The 13,088-nt window shown below is 39.5% G+C and overlaps 1 protein-coding gene across 8 annotated transcripts; it reads left to right on the top strand.

Annotated features, from left to right (window-relative positions):
* Positions 1-1,882: 1,882 nt before the first annotated feature.
* On the top strand, positions 1,883-11,744 carry AURKB (aurora kinase B). Of its 8 annotated transcripts, XM_056817544.1 has the most exons (10): positions 2,004-2,014; positions 3,595-3,672; positions 5,959-6,062; positions 8,756-8,879; positions 9,029-9,083; positions 9,359-9,550; positions 10,400-10,538; positions 10,675-10,823; positions 11,035-11,209; positions 11,426-11,744. In XM_056817544.1, the coding sequence occupies exons 3-10, from the start codon at positions 5,973-5,975 to the stop codon at positions 11,597-11,599; spliced, it is 1,098 nt and encodes a 365-aa protein (XP_056673522.1). In that variant the 5' UTR covers positions 2,004-2,014; positions 3,595-3,672; positions 5,959-5,972; the 3' UTR covers positions 11,600-11,744. The 8 variants fall into 8 exon arrangements, with proteins under 8 accessions (XP_016286294.1, XP_007483194.1, XP_016286293.1 ...); XM_016430807.2 differs by lacking the exon at positions 5,959-6,062 and having other exon boundaries at positions 1,898-2,025; XM_056817545.1 differs by lacking the exon at positions 5,959-6,062 and having other exon boundaries at positions 1,943-2,014.
* The last annotated feature ends 1,344 nt before the right edge of the window (positions 11,745-13,088 follow it).

Genomic DNA, 13,088 nt, shown 5'->3' with positions numbered 1-13,088 from the left:
TTGGCACCAGTCACACTCTTATAAGGGGAAAGCTAGATGGTAAAGCAATGGACTTGAATTCAAATTCAGCCTTAAACACTAGTTGTGTGACCTCAGAGAAGTCAGTTAACCATATTTACCTCAGTTTCCTCATCTATAAAATGAGCTGGAGAAAGAATGGCAAACCACTCCAGTATTTTTGCCAAGAAAACCCCAAATGGGGTCACAAAGTCAGATATAACTGAACACCACATAGCAAGAGTATCATCTCTTTTCATTCTCTGGGCTATGACCAATGGAATCTTGTTCTTACCTTTCCACAACCTTTGTCTAGTGCCCCACCAAAGGGCTTTCCTTTCCTCAAGGCCATAGAAACCCACCCTCCAAAAAATCAAGCTCTCTTGAAAGTCTGCTTTAGCCCAGGGATTCTCTATCATTCTAAATAGGTTCTCCAAAGATTCTTTGATCCTCTGATAGGTCCCCCACAGTTTCTGAGATTCCCTTGAGATCTTTTTAAACAATTGTGGGTTTCATCAACAAAGGGAATACATAATTATTGTATTGTAACAGATAACATATTAAAGGGCTCTCACTATCACTTTCACATCAGTCCCAAATGCATCCTCAACCAGCTAGAATTGAATCTGTCCAGATTCTCTACAGCATAATGGTAAAAGAACCCAGACAGTTTTGCTGCCTCCTTATTAGTTCCTGTGCCACTCAAATTGAAAGACAAGGACTCGCTCAAGTCATTCAGGGGAAAGGTAAAGAATTTCTCAACAATTCTTGACTATGCTGATGACCAATTGTCTTGGAAAACCTTAGTTATTCCTCTGGCTGCTTCTGCAATGTTCGTAGGCCATTTGTCCCTCCTTATTTTTATCAGCTGGATTCAACTGCCTGCTCTACTCAATACTCCGTCGTCTTCAAACCAGAATGGGAAATCCCAAAGGGACTGTTTCTTTCTGTTCCCTTTCACCTCCTGTACTTTGTCATCTCTTGTTTTTTTCAAACTTCGGGGGTTCTCACACCTGGTGGCTTCTCTTAAATGAAATATGTCCCCTATCCCAAAGCATCATGGGAAATGTAGTTCAGAACATTCTCTCTTACGCCTTAAATTGTAAAACATTGCTAGAAAGTGATAGATCCAAAGAGTCTGTTCATATTTTCATAAACACCTTTGGGGGATGGGGGTGGGACAGAACAAATGAGATGGGAATAAACTTTTTTTTTTCTTTTAGAGAAAAATAACTTGGAAAAACTATTTTTAGAAGATTTTAATTTTTGCTTTCATTTCATTTTTTAATTTTCAATTCCAAATTTTCTCCCACTCTCCACTCCACCCCCTTTGAGAAGGCAAGAAATATATAACGATAACTGTTATATCTGTATATATACTATGTATCTACAAATACATATATATTATGAAGTCACGCAAGACATATTACTGTATTAGCAGTGAGGACAGGGAGAAACAAGAAAAATAAAGTGAAATAAAATGCTTCAATCTGCATAAGTCCTTTACAGCTTTTTAAAAAATAGTCGTGGATCATCGTATTGATCCGAATAGCTCTTTCACAGTTGTTTATCTTTACAATGCTGTCGTTTGTACACGATAAGAAGCATAGTTTGACAAGCACCAGCTCAGTCCTATCAACCTCACCCATACCCTAAGAAAGATTTTTGGGAAACAATAAAACTTCCTAGTTGTTCCCTCTTCTTTTAAAGCGTTAATCCAGAGAAAAGGGTAAACTTGGGCAATGACTCCAGTCTGTTTTTTTCTAATTGGCTGATTTTTCCGTCACTCAGTCCAATTTCGAACTCCAGTCTCCTCCATTGGGTAGCTATTCCCCCAGGAGGCGGGTTCTTCTTTTGCTTTCGAGCCTTGTATGATCCAGCCAATGAGCGCGGAGCAGAGGCTGCAGGCTCAGCCAATACGGCTAGGGTGGGATATTCGAAAGAGTCGACTTTGGGACTGGTCTGGATTTTGCAGACTGCGGTGGCTCTAATTTTGAGGACTGGTCCTGTACTCTAGGTAGTCCTACGGTACGGTGGGCGTGTGCGTGTGCATGCGTGGACGGGGTTGGGGTTGGCGTTGGCAGGGCGTGGGAAGTGGGTGGCAGCAGAGCGCGGGACCTTAGAGGCTGTTGACCCGGCTGCGCGCACACCTAGCGCGCGTTGGACTCTTTCCTGGCACAGACTCGCGGCTCGCGCGGGAGTCCCGAAGAGAAAGCGGCAATGGAGGCCAAGGCAAGGAGAGCTCTTTCCAGGGGTCCGGGGACAGGCAACCCTTCTTCGAGGGGAACAGCAGGAGGGGACAATGGCCTCGCCCCTAGAGCCCTTCTCTCTCCCCACTCCAAAGCAGTTCCTCGAGACTTGCATTTGGCCATTCCATGCCATGCCAACTGCCCTTTTTTCCCCTTCCTCTTCTCCCCTCTCCTCTCCTTCCCCTTCCTTCTTTCTCCTCTTTCGCCTGTCTCCTCTCCTTTTCTCCCTCCCCTCTCCTCTTTCCATGTCTCTATCACCTCTTTCCATTCTTCTTTCCCCTCACCTCCCTTCCCTCTCTCTCCGTCTACTCTTCATTATTATTATTTTCTTCCTGGAGAACCAGGTTCAGGTTTGCCCATTTCCGCCCCAGGTTAGGTTTTGAATTTCCTATTCTCGACTATTCTGACTCAAGAAAAGCCCAGTTTTACCCACACAGTCGTTAGTGATGTGAATTTGCTTTAATCCCAGATGGTTGTGGGGCACACTTCCGGAGAAAGGAATTCTTTCCTCCCCACCCCCACTCCCATCTCTGGAAGCTAGATGGATTGATAGAGCTGGACCTGGAGTCAGGAAAACCTGAGTTTAATTTTGGCCTCAAACATTTAATAGTTAAGTGATAGCCATTAAATTTATAATTTATTTTATTAAATAGTGTGTGTGTAATAGCAAGTCACTTAGTCTCCGTTGACATTAACTCAATGACATTAACTGTAAAGTGGGGAATCATAATAGCATCTGTCCTGGTAGGTACTTAATAAATATTTACATCCTTCCAGGAACATTACATACTCTTACCTATAGTAAAGGTGGGGATAAAGAACCATCCAAGGGAAAGATGGATATATACATTAGTACTGGACTTTCCCCAGTCCCAATGAACAGGCAATGTCTGATAATGAAAAAATCGAGGTACTTGGTGTAATAAGAGACTTGGTTTTGGATCCACCCTCCTAATAGTTGTTTTATATGTCTGTAGAAAGATCACTTAAACTTTGAGTTTGAGTTTCTTAATCTGTAAACTTGTAGTATTTATGCCATAAAGTTGTTAGATGGTTCAAATGAAAACATTTAAGGTTTATTTAAGGTGTGTTGCTAACCTGTACAATGCTATGTAAATGTCATTGTTATTAAGACTAGTTGGCTTGGTTTATAGATCGTAGAATGATAAAGTTGGAAGGAACCTTGAAGATCATTTTCTAATCTTGTCCCCTCTTTTGATAGATGAGAAAATTGAGACCCAAAAAGTAGAAATTATTTTTACAAGGTCATACTCTTGTTAGGATAAGTCTGAGATGGAATATAGATTTCCTGAATCCATTATATTTTCTATCTCTTTCTCCTACCCAGAATTCCCTCCACCCCTTTTTCCTTTACAAGATGTCAGAGAAGGAGAATGTCCATCTAGGATCTTACAGCACATCCTTGGTAAGGGGAACTTGTGGGAAGTTATATGACATCTGAGAGTAGTGTTATCTAGAGTAGTGTTTTCTAACTCTTGGGCTACTCTCAAAGGCCTCAGGAAATCTTATTTAATTTGATTTTTTAAAATAAAAATGTGATGTAAACAGTTGGGTCCCCAATCAAGTCTAAGGATTAAATCACAACAAGGCTTATTGCTTTGAAATGCCAGCAAGCTGTGGGAAAGGGAAAGTGTGGCAGTATCTCCTAGTCTATAACTGACTGGGTCAGGCTTTGCAATGAACTGCCCAGTTAAAATCAACCTGTTGGAACATTCTGATGTAGGTGAACTTGTAACATCCAGCTCTGCAGTTGAACTCTGATCTTTGCCTGTAACTCAGACATAGGTGAATGTATGTAGGATATGACAAGAGGCACTACAAGCTAAATCATTTCTTTTTTTTAGTACCTCCTGTATATAAGCCATTGTACTGTTGGGAATAAAAAAACAAAAATACAAAAACAGTCTTCACCTTCAAGGTAACATTTTTGATGTTTTAAAGGGTTTTCTTACAAGACATCCCTTAGTACTGTAAGAATATTGGGTTAAATGAACCATCAGTCAGATCTAGGTTATAATTTGTTCTCAGGAACCCTAAATTGGTAAGGAGACAAAAGAGAGATGATCTCAACACAAGACTTCCTCCCATTCACCAGAGCCATTGGCCCAAATGTTGTGAAAAGTCTACTTGTCCTTTTACACACCGGCTGAAGGGCTATATGTTTGAAGAATGAAGACTAGATATAAGACCTTGGTTTATAGAACTCCCCATGTGAGTTCTGTACCCCAAAAAGAACCATGCATACTATCCTGTTAGTAGAAGAGGGTACTCATGATTTTGAAGGGGTCACATTTACATATAAAAGTCAGTTGGGGAATAGCTCTGGGTTTTCAATAATTCCAGAAATCTGTATTTCTTTGTGTGTTTGATGTTGCTTTAAGTCATTAGGTACAATGTAAATTCATTGAAAAGGTTATGTAGGGTTTTAGAGCCTACTTTAATGAAGTTTCATCACTTTGAGACAATCTACAAAGCAAATGTTTCTTAGTTCTGTCTTTCGGCTTTCTTTTTTAAGAATCTGAGTTTGTGGTATCCTTACTTGTCTATTTCATTTACAGATATGGGGCTTGGGGATGGGGCATGTTGGTTAGGGGTAGGAACTTACTGCAATACTTCAGTGGATCGGTGATACAACTCACAGTTCACCTAACTCTTAGTTCTCATTTTGTGAGACTCATATCCAGCTTTTTCTCTGAATTAGGGTTGGTAACCTTTTAGTGTCATGAAACCCTTTGGCAGTCTTGTGAACCCTATGGACTCCTTTTATTTTTAATAAATACAATAAAATATATAGAATTACAAAGAAAGCAAATTCAATTGAAATACAGTTTTCAGACTATTAAAAAAAAATACATAGACTCCATGTGAGGAAACCCTGCTCTAGATCCTTCATAAGGAGTCTACCTTCCTTGGTGGATGCCAATGCAGTGCATAGGCTATTGGTATCTTTTATCTTGTGCTACATGACTGGTCTACTTCCTTTTCTAGTTATATATCTCTCTGAAATCTTTTACACCTCTTCTCTTAACATAATTTCTCCTGTTAATGTATTGCAGCCTATTTGTGTCTACATTGCACATTGCCTTGGCTCTTTAACTCAACTTTTATTACTTAACTTTTTTATTAACTTAACTTTTATTACTTAAAGACCAGGGTATTCCATGACTCACAGTTATAGAGCATAATTGGAAGAATTTTGATGAAGCTTTTTTTCTCCAACAAATAAGCCTAGTATCATTAAGAGGTCTATACAATTTCTCAATGACAATCAGTTTACTGTCCTCCTTCTACTCAGTCCTTGGGACAATTCATAAAGGTGTGTGTGCCTTGAAGGATCAGCTGTATAGTCTAACTAACTGCATATGATAGTGGCAGGCCTTACATCTACCCTACTGAATTCTTCTACAGACTTCCCATGGCATTACACTCTGCCCTTTTGGTTTTGCTTAAGGTCTGTCAGGTCTTTCTGTCTACCACCTTTCAGCTAAACTCTCCACCACTTAGATTGGGAGTTCCTTTGGAGCAGGGATTATCTTCCTTTTCTATTTGTATGCACATATATAGTAATGCTTAAAAAATGTTTTTTCATCTATTCATTATTGGACAATGAACAGTCTTCATTCATTTGGTGAATTCATTGTGTGTATAGATAGACTGTATTCTAAAATGATCTCATTTAAAGGGTTTGCAGTATTCCAGATCTTGATGCAGTTTGCAAAAAGAAGCATTTTGATGACTTCACCATCTATAGGAAATCTCGCCTTCCATTTCAACTCTGCAATGGACATTTTCCATGTCAGTGACAAACATCTTTATTGAGAGTTTCTCTATTTTATGTTTTGTTCAGTTACTGATAATCAAAAGGTAAAACAAAATTCATTGTTTTTCTATTTTTGAAAAAATCTCATGAGAAAAATACATGACTCGGTGGTAGACAATCTTTAAGACTACATTTTGCTTTACTGAATCATGGGTGGAATTTTGTATTTTCTGCACCTTTGACTAATTTTGCATGACTGTGAAGGTAATATTTACAGTAGACTCTAAAAAAGCTTGTTTGGGTTCTCTTCATCAATGATATTCTTATTATGTATGCAGATTTTCTAGTGTAGCTACTCTACCCACTATGGTTTTCTTTAGTGCTGTTTCTATTTCTACATACAACACATTGGGGACTGTAGTATTAGTTCCAAATGTAGTGGCTTCATTGTTACTGATGAAAAAAATAGTTTATAATAGAAATCTTGACAGACCTTTAATATTTTTGTCTGTGGCCCTTCCTCTTTCATCCCTAAGCACTCTAAACCTAACATAATTGGACCTCTTATCAAGCTTTCTACAATTTTTTTTCTATACTGTGCCTTTTTCTTTAGATGAAGCAGTTCTCATGATATTTTGTCATTTTCCTCACAAAGGTTTTTCAAACCTGGCTGCAGTGGTCCCTTGCTTCTTTTGATCTCCTTGTATTTTATTTACATTAGTAAACTTCCTTATGCCCCTGTGGCAAATTTATAAATGTGCACATGGATGTGCATCAGTGAAGGGCATACCTTCATGAACAAAATCAAAGCTTTATTGGTATAGAAACTTCTCTTTTATTCATTTTCCAATAATTTTTTTTAATAGATCTGGTTGGAAGTATCATAACTTACATTATATGTCACATCTTTCTGATTTTTGTTCCAACTGTATACAGTTGATTCAGAAATGGCTCCAGTTGGCAACTACTCCTTTCCTGTTAACATGTAAATGTTAAGATAGCAGATCCATTCTGCCCAGATCATGCCAAGTGTAGAGTGGCAGATCCTCCAGAGGGACAGCCTCACCATAATGCGAGAACACTGAGATAGATACTGAAGAAAGAGTGGCTGTCTATGCCAACATGAAAATAAATAGATTTTATTGGGAATGGGGGTTTCCTTCACAATGCTCAGTTCTTGGCAGCAAGAGGTCAGTGATCCATCTCCACATCAACCTTAGGCCAGACCAAATATTATATAAAAAGAGAATTAAGAAGGCATAATGCCAAGCTTGGCCTAGGGCCACATGCAAGTTTTCCAATGGGATAGTTAGAGCTTCTTTTGCTATTTATATTAAAGGTAATTTACATTAACTGTGGAGTCAAAGGTCACATTTTCACACTATGGCTCCCACCACATAATAAGCAGCTCGCCTTTGTGATGTGATTTGGTGTTTACGGTGTTCAATATCTATTCACTCTCTTCTTGAAAACATTACCCATAATGTATAGATGTGAGGCTTCAGTAAAGGTTCTAGCCCATTGGAGATTCTTGTTTCATATGCTTGATCCGTGTTTTCCAAAATAATTTTTTGCCGTCTTGTGATATATTACCTTTACTCTGATGTCACCAAGTATTCTAGTACCTATTGATTTAATTTGGAGTTCTTTGTAGAATTTCTTTACCATATCATTCTCAGCAACAAATATTAGCACATAAGCTACAGTTTTTATGGTCTTATAGATGCTCATATGAGCACAATAACATGAAATGAGCAGATCTATCACAAATTGATGTTCTTATTGCCTTTGGACACAGGATAAAACCAACTAAACTCATTCCTTGATTTGCCTCTCCAAGAATATCTTCATTTTGTCTTTAAGAAATATAGAATATGGGGCAGCTGGGTAGCTGGTTTGCTCAGTGGATTGAGAGCCAGGCCTAGAGATGGGAGGTCCTAGGTTCAAATCTGGCCTCAGACACTTCCCAGCTGTGTGACCCTGGGCAAGTCATTTAACCCCCATTGCCTAGCCCTTAGCACTCTTCTGCCTTGGAACCAATACGATGTATTGGTTCCAAGACAGAAGGTAAGGGTTTAAAATATATATATACATATATTTATTTATTTATATAGAATGAAACTAACCTGCTAAATATGTAATCTAAATAAGTATTGTGTTATGAACAGCAGCTTTAAATCTTAGTTATAGAATTGAAGGGTTGACAGGGGTCTTGAAGTCATCTAGTTCAGCTTCTACCCAAAGCATAACTCAAATCCTCACAAAAGTGTTTATTTACCCAGTCACTATGTTAAAGATTGTTAGTGGTAGGTAGGGAAGTCTGTTTTAGATCAGGGATGAGTTGTAGAATATCTTAATAAATAAGAAAGGAAGGGCCGCTAAGGCTCACAGTGGATAGAGTGCCAGGTCTGGAGGTGGGAGGACCTGAGTTCAATTCTGTCCTTAAGACACTTCCTAGCTGTGTGATCCCGGGCAAGTCATTTAACCCCAGTGCCTAGCCCTTGTTGCTCTTCTGTCTTAGGACTTATACTAAGACGGAAGGTAAGAGTTTCAAAAAAAAAAAAAAGGAAGGAAGGAGAGAACACATAGAGGTTGCAGTGACCAGAATGCTGTCTTTTCTGTATGTTTTCTTCTGGTAATGGGGAATGATGGTATATAACTGCCTTAACACATACCATCTCACTCTTAACCCATTCCCCAAACCCAATCTTATTTTCCTTTCCTTCAGCCTCAGTCCAGCCTGAATACCCTGCCCCTGAATATATTCCGGAAAGAGATAGCAACTCCCTCCGCAACCCTCCTCATGCATCGTTCCAGAGGTCTTCTAGAGCTTTCAGGTGCCCAGCCAGCAGGTACCTTGGGGTTTGGGGAAGGTGCAAGGTGACAAGCTGGGGGAGGACACAATCCTACAATGTGAGATGTTTGCAATTGGACAGAGGATGTTCATGCCCAAAAAAGAAAAAGGGTGGGGAAAAGGCTATTGAACTTTTTATCTTCACAGCTTTACCTGGCAGGATAGGACTGGATAATAGCAATGTGAAGTCGAACCAAACAGTGTGAGTATGCCAAGCCTAAGGGTTGGAGGCCTGAATCCTTAAGTATGGATGAATTCATACACTTGGGGTGGTGGGGGGCAGGATCAGGGGACACCACTGAGGGGATAGAGATAAAACCTCTGGAGAATCTAGGGATAGTATATCTTGGATGCTGAGGACAAAAGTTTCTGAGCCTTGTGATGAGAGAGAGGCCTGGTTACAGTAGGGAAGATGGACTTGGAAGGTTAGACAACTACTTCTCCCTCTAACCTGATTTTATTCCTCTGCTCTATCAGGCGTCATTTAAAAATTGAAGACTTTGAAATTGGGCGGCCCCTAGGCAAGGGCAAGTTTGGGAATGTGTACCTTGCTCGGGAAAAGAACAGCCAATTCATTGTTGCATTGAAGGTTCTCTTCAAATCTCAGATGGAAAAGGAGGGTGTAGAACACCAGCTTCGAAGAGAGATTGAGATCCAGTCCCATCTTCGGTATGGATGGCTTCTTAACTAAAACTACCTTCCCTTCTCTGTTACAAATTGTCCCTTTTCCCATCTTCCTTTTTCGAACTAGTACCCCTATTTCTTCCTTTTCATCCTCTCCATACCTAGTCTATTCCTTGAATCCCACTTTATCTACCTATTCCATATTTTTCTAGCAGTTACTACTCCTCCACCCTGATAGTTCTCTTTAAGGACCTGTCTTTGGCTCTGTTCTATTGGTCCTGCTGTATTCTTCTCTCTTTCCTATAAGTTTGTGGACTAATCTGTTATCAATTTGTCCCAATAGTGAGTGAAGTTTTCCCAATATGGGATCAACCATTGGAAAATGCTTTTATCCCATTACTCACATGATCTAGTCCCTGTGTTAGATATCTTGTTTCCTGCCATCTAGTGTGGTATAGTAAAAAAGAAAAGGAGATGATGAATGATGAGTTTAGAACTGAAAAGGACTTTGGAGATCATCTAGTTCAACCTTTTCATTTTATAGTCAAGGAAATCGAAGCATGGATGGCTGGATAGATGGATAGATAGATAGATAGATAGATAGATAGATAGATAGATAGATAGATAGATAAGCAGAAAATATGTATTATGCACTTATTATATACCAAGCATTATCCTAAACACTGGGAATACAAATACAAGCAAGAAGAAAGGCAGTCTTTGCCTTCAAGGAGCTTACATTATAGTAGGAAAAGACAACACATAGAAAGGAGCTAAAAAGTGGGATTGAGAGAGGAGGAATGTACCCAAGAGTGAGTACTAGGTGAAAAAGATGATCTGGAGTCTTTAACATTACGTAAATATTATTGGTATTATTAACTTCTTTTCTCTCAGGCACCCCAATATCCTTCGCCTCTATAATTACTTCCATGATCGTCGTCGGGTTTATCTGATTCTGGAATATGCGCCTCGGGGAGAACTCTACAAGGAGCTTCAAAAGAGCCATACCTTTGACCAGCTACGCACAGCCACGGTCCAGGAGTGCTGGGGGGGCAGGATGTGGTTATTCCTGAGGGGCAATTAAGGATGGGTATTAGGCACAGCTCAGGACTAGGGGTGGGGATATGAGTTAGATTTCTTGTCTGATCTGTTCTCTCATCTGCTCCTAGATCATGGAGGAGCTTGCGGATGCCTTAATCTACTGCCACAAGAAGAAAGTGATTCACAGAGACATTAAACCTGAGAATCTTCTCATGGGACTTCGAGGAGAACTCAAGATTGCTGACTTTGGCTGGTCTGTCCATGCCCCCTCTCTTAGGTATGACCAGAGAAAAGGGGACTAGGAATCACACTGGGACAGGAATATATGTCTTAGGTAGCATATGGGTATAGGGTAGTAACTCTTCTTATCCTCTTTGATAAGCACACCTTTGAGGTGTGCTTGTTTTATGACCTCATTGCTTTAGCCAAGGGTTAGGAAAATGGTCATCTGTTTCTGGGACCACTGCCCAACATCTTCCCCAATGTAGGAGGAAGACAATGTGTGGGACCTTAGACTACCTTCCCCCTGAGATGATTGAAGGACGTACACATGATGAGAAGGTGGATCTTTGGTGCATTGGAGTACTGTGCTATGAGCTACTAGTGGGAAATCCTCCTTTCGAAAGTTCCTCTCACAGTGAGACCTATAGACGGATCACCAAGGTATGGATGAAAGTGGCACATGACTTGGGAGGAGGTGGGAGTGGAGAATGGGAAAGATTCGATGAAATCTTTTTTGTAGTTATATAAATTCTGGATTGGGCAAAAGTGGATAGTCTTGTGGAATTTCTTTTAATTCCTCCAATGGTGTGGGTGTCTGATAAAGATCTGTTGGTTTGAATGATATCTCATTCTCCCTTTCCTTTTCCACTTTAAAAGGTGGACCTGAAATTCCCTTCATCTATGCCTTCTGGAGCCCAGGACCTGATCTCTAAGCTGCTCCGGCATAACCCCTCTGAGCGACTTCCCCTCACTCAGGTCTTGGAGCACCCCTGGGTGCAGACCCACTCCCGGAGAGTGCTTCCCCCTTGCTCACCCCAACCTGCCCACTGAATCCTATTTCATGTATAGATTTATTTGCTTTTTGTATGTTGAAAGGAAATGAAGTGAGAGGATAGATAACTTGGCTTCTTTCCTTTTCATCATTATCTCCTCTAACCTCAGAGACTATTTAATAAAGGCTTAAATGTTTTTTGTATGTATGGAGATTGGTGACTGATCATGAAATGAGAGAATTGACGCCCCATCTTGTCAATGGTTTACTCTGAAAAAATTAAAAAAGGATCTGTATAAGCCAGAATCAAAGAATTGGATTCCATAGCTAACCACTCAATGTTACCCTCAAAAAAACCTCTAAAATCTAGAGCTTTTGTGTCAGTTCTAAACTTGAGTTATTACCACCACCAAACATTTTTTCTTCCATTCTCATGCCCAGCAAATATGGGGAAAGTCATATAACCATATAGATTTGGTACCCTGTATAATCATATTAATTTCAACTGGATTCTCAATACTGTTTGAAAATCCTTTTACATATATATATAAATTATTTGCTAATACCTAGCATGTTCCCATAGCAGTTCTGCCACTGTAACTTTCTTCAAGGCTCTAAGAACCCTAATTTTTTACAGATGAATGACACTCTTTCTTAAACTGAAGAAAGAGCCTTTCCATGGTATCATTCAAACTTTCATCTTTTGTTTCATTACCTATTATCCCACCATAGTCTAGCTCTATGTCACCTCACACTTTCTCTCACATTTAGCTTCCATCATCTGTATCCCTGACTCCCAGTCCTCTCCTTGAAATCAATAGTTAACACAGTTATTGAGTGCAGAAATTATTTTCAGTGCTGACTATGTGCTGTGAGCAATAAAAAAGTTAGAATCCCTACCCACAGGTCTAGTAGAGGAAGAATGACCTTGACACACAATTATAATACAAGACAGAATGTAATTCAGCATCATCAAGAGATAAGACCAAGTTTACAGCAGAATTGGAGTCTTCTTGCAGAGATAAGTGTGAGTGTAAGTTGTCAGGACTTGAATTTTATTGAAAAGGTGGTAGTGAGGTGCATTTAATATAGGCCCTTTTGCAACATTCCAATGAGGGTTTTTGTTAGGGATCCTTCATGGGGATCCACTTGATAGAATGGAATAGCATCTTTTCTCTGGTCAAAACAAATTGTACACTTCTGTGAAAAGCTGATTTTTTTTTTTAACTTTTCTATCTTAGGATAGATAGTAAGTATCAATTCTTTTTTTTTTTACTTTATTTTCCAATTTCATGTAGAAACTATTTTTGACAATTTTTTTCTGACTTTTAGGATTCACATTCTCTCCTTTCTTCACATTACCCTCCCTGAGGCAGTAATCAGATGTAGATTATACCAGTGCTTTTATGCAATGTGTATTTTCATATTACTCATGCTGTGACAGAAGATACATCACAGACAATGAAAAACTCATGAAGGAAACAAAGTGGAAGATGACAGGTTTTTATCTGCAATCAGACTCCAACAGTTACTTCTTTGGCTGTGGAT

Source organism: Monodelphis domestica, chromosome 2, assembly GCF_027887165.1.
Source record: "Monodelphis domestica isolate mMonDom1 chromosome 2, mMonDom1.pri, whole genome shotgun sequence".
Taxonomy (NCBI): domain Eukaryota; kingdom Metazoa; phylum Chordata; class Mammalia; order Didelphimorphia; family Didelphidae; genus Monodelphis; species Monodelphis domestica.
This window is presented reverse-complemented; position numbering and strand designations above follow the sequence as displayed.

Bases quoted from the DNA above. Each gene is read 5' to 3' on its own strand.
- AURKB (XM_056817544.1), top strand. From the start codon at position 5,973: ATGCAGTTTGCAAAAAGAAGCATTTTGATGACTTCACCATCTATAGGA. The intron at 6,063-8,755 runs GTCAGTGACAAA...CCTTTCCTTCAG, and splicing joins CTGCAATGGACATTTTCCAT to CCTCAGTCCAGCCTGAATAC. The intron at 8,880-9,028 runs GTACCTTGGGGT...TTATCTTCACAG, and splicing joins TTCAGGTGCCCAGCCAGCAG to CTTTACCTGGCAGGATAGGA.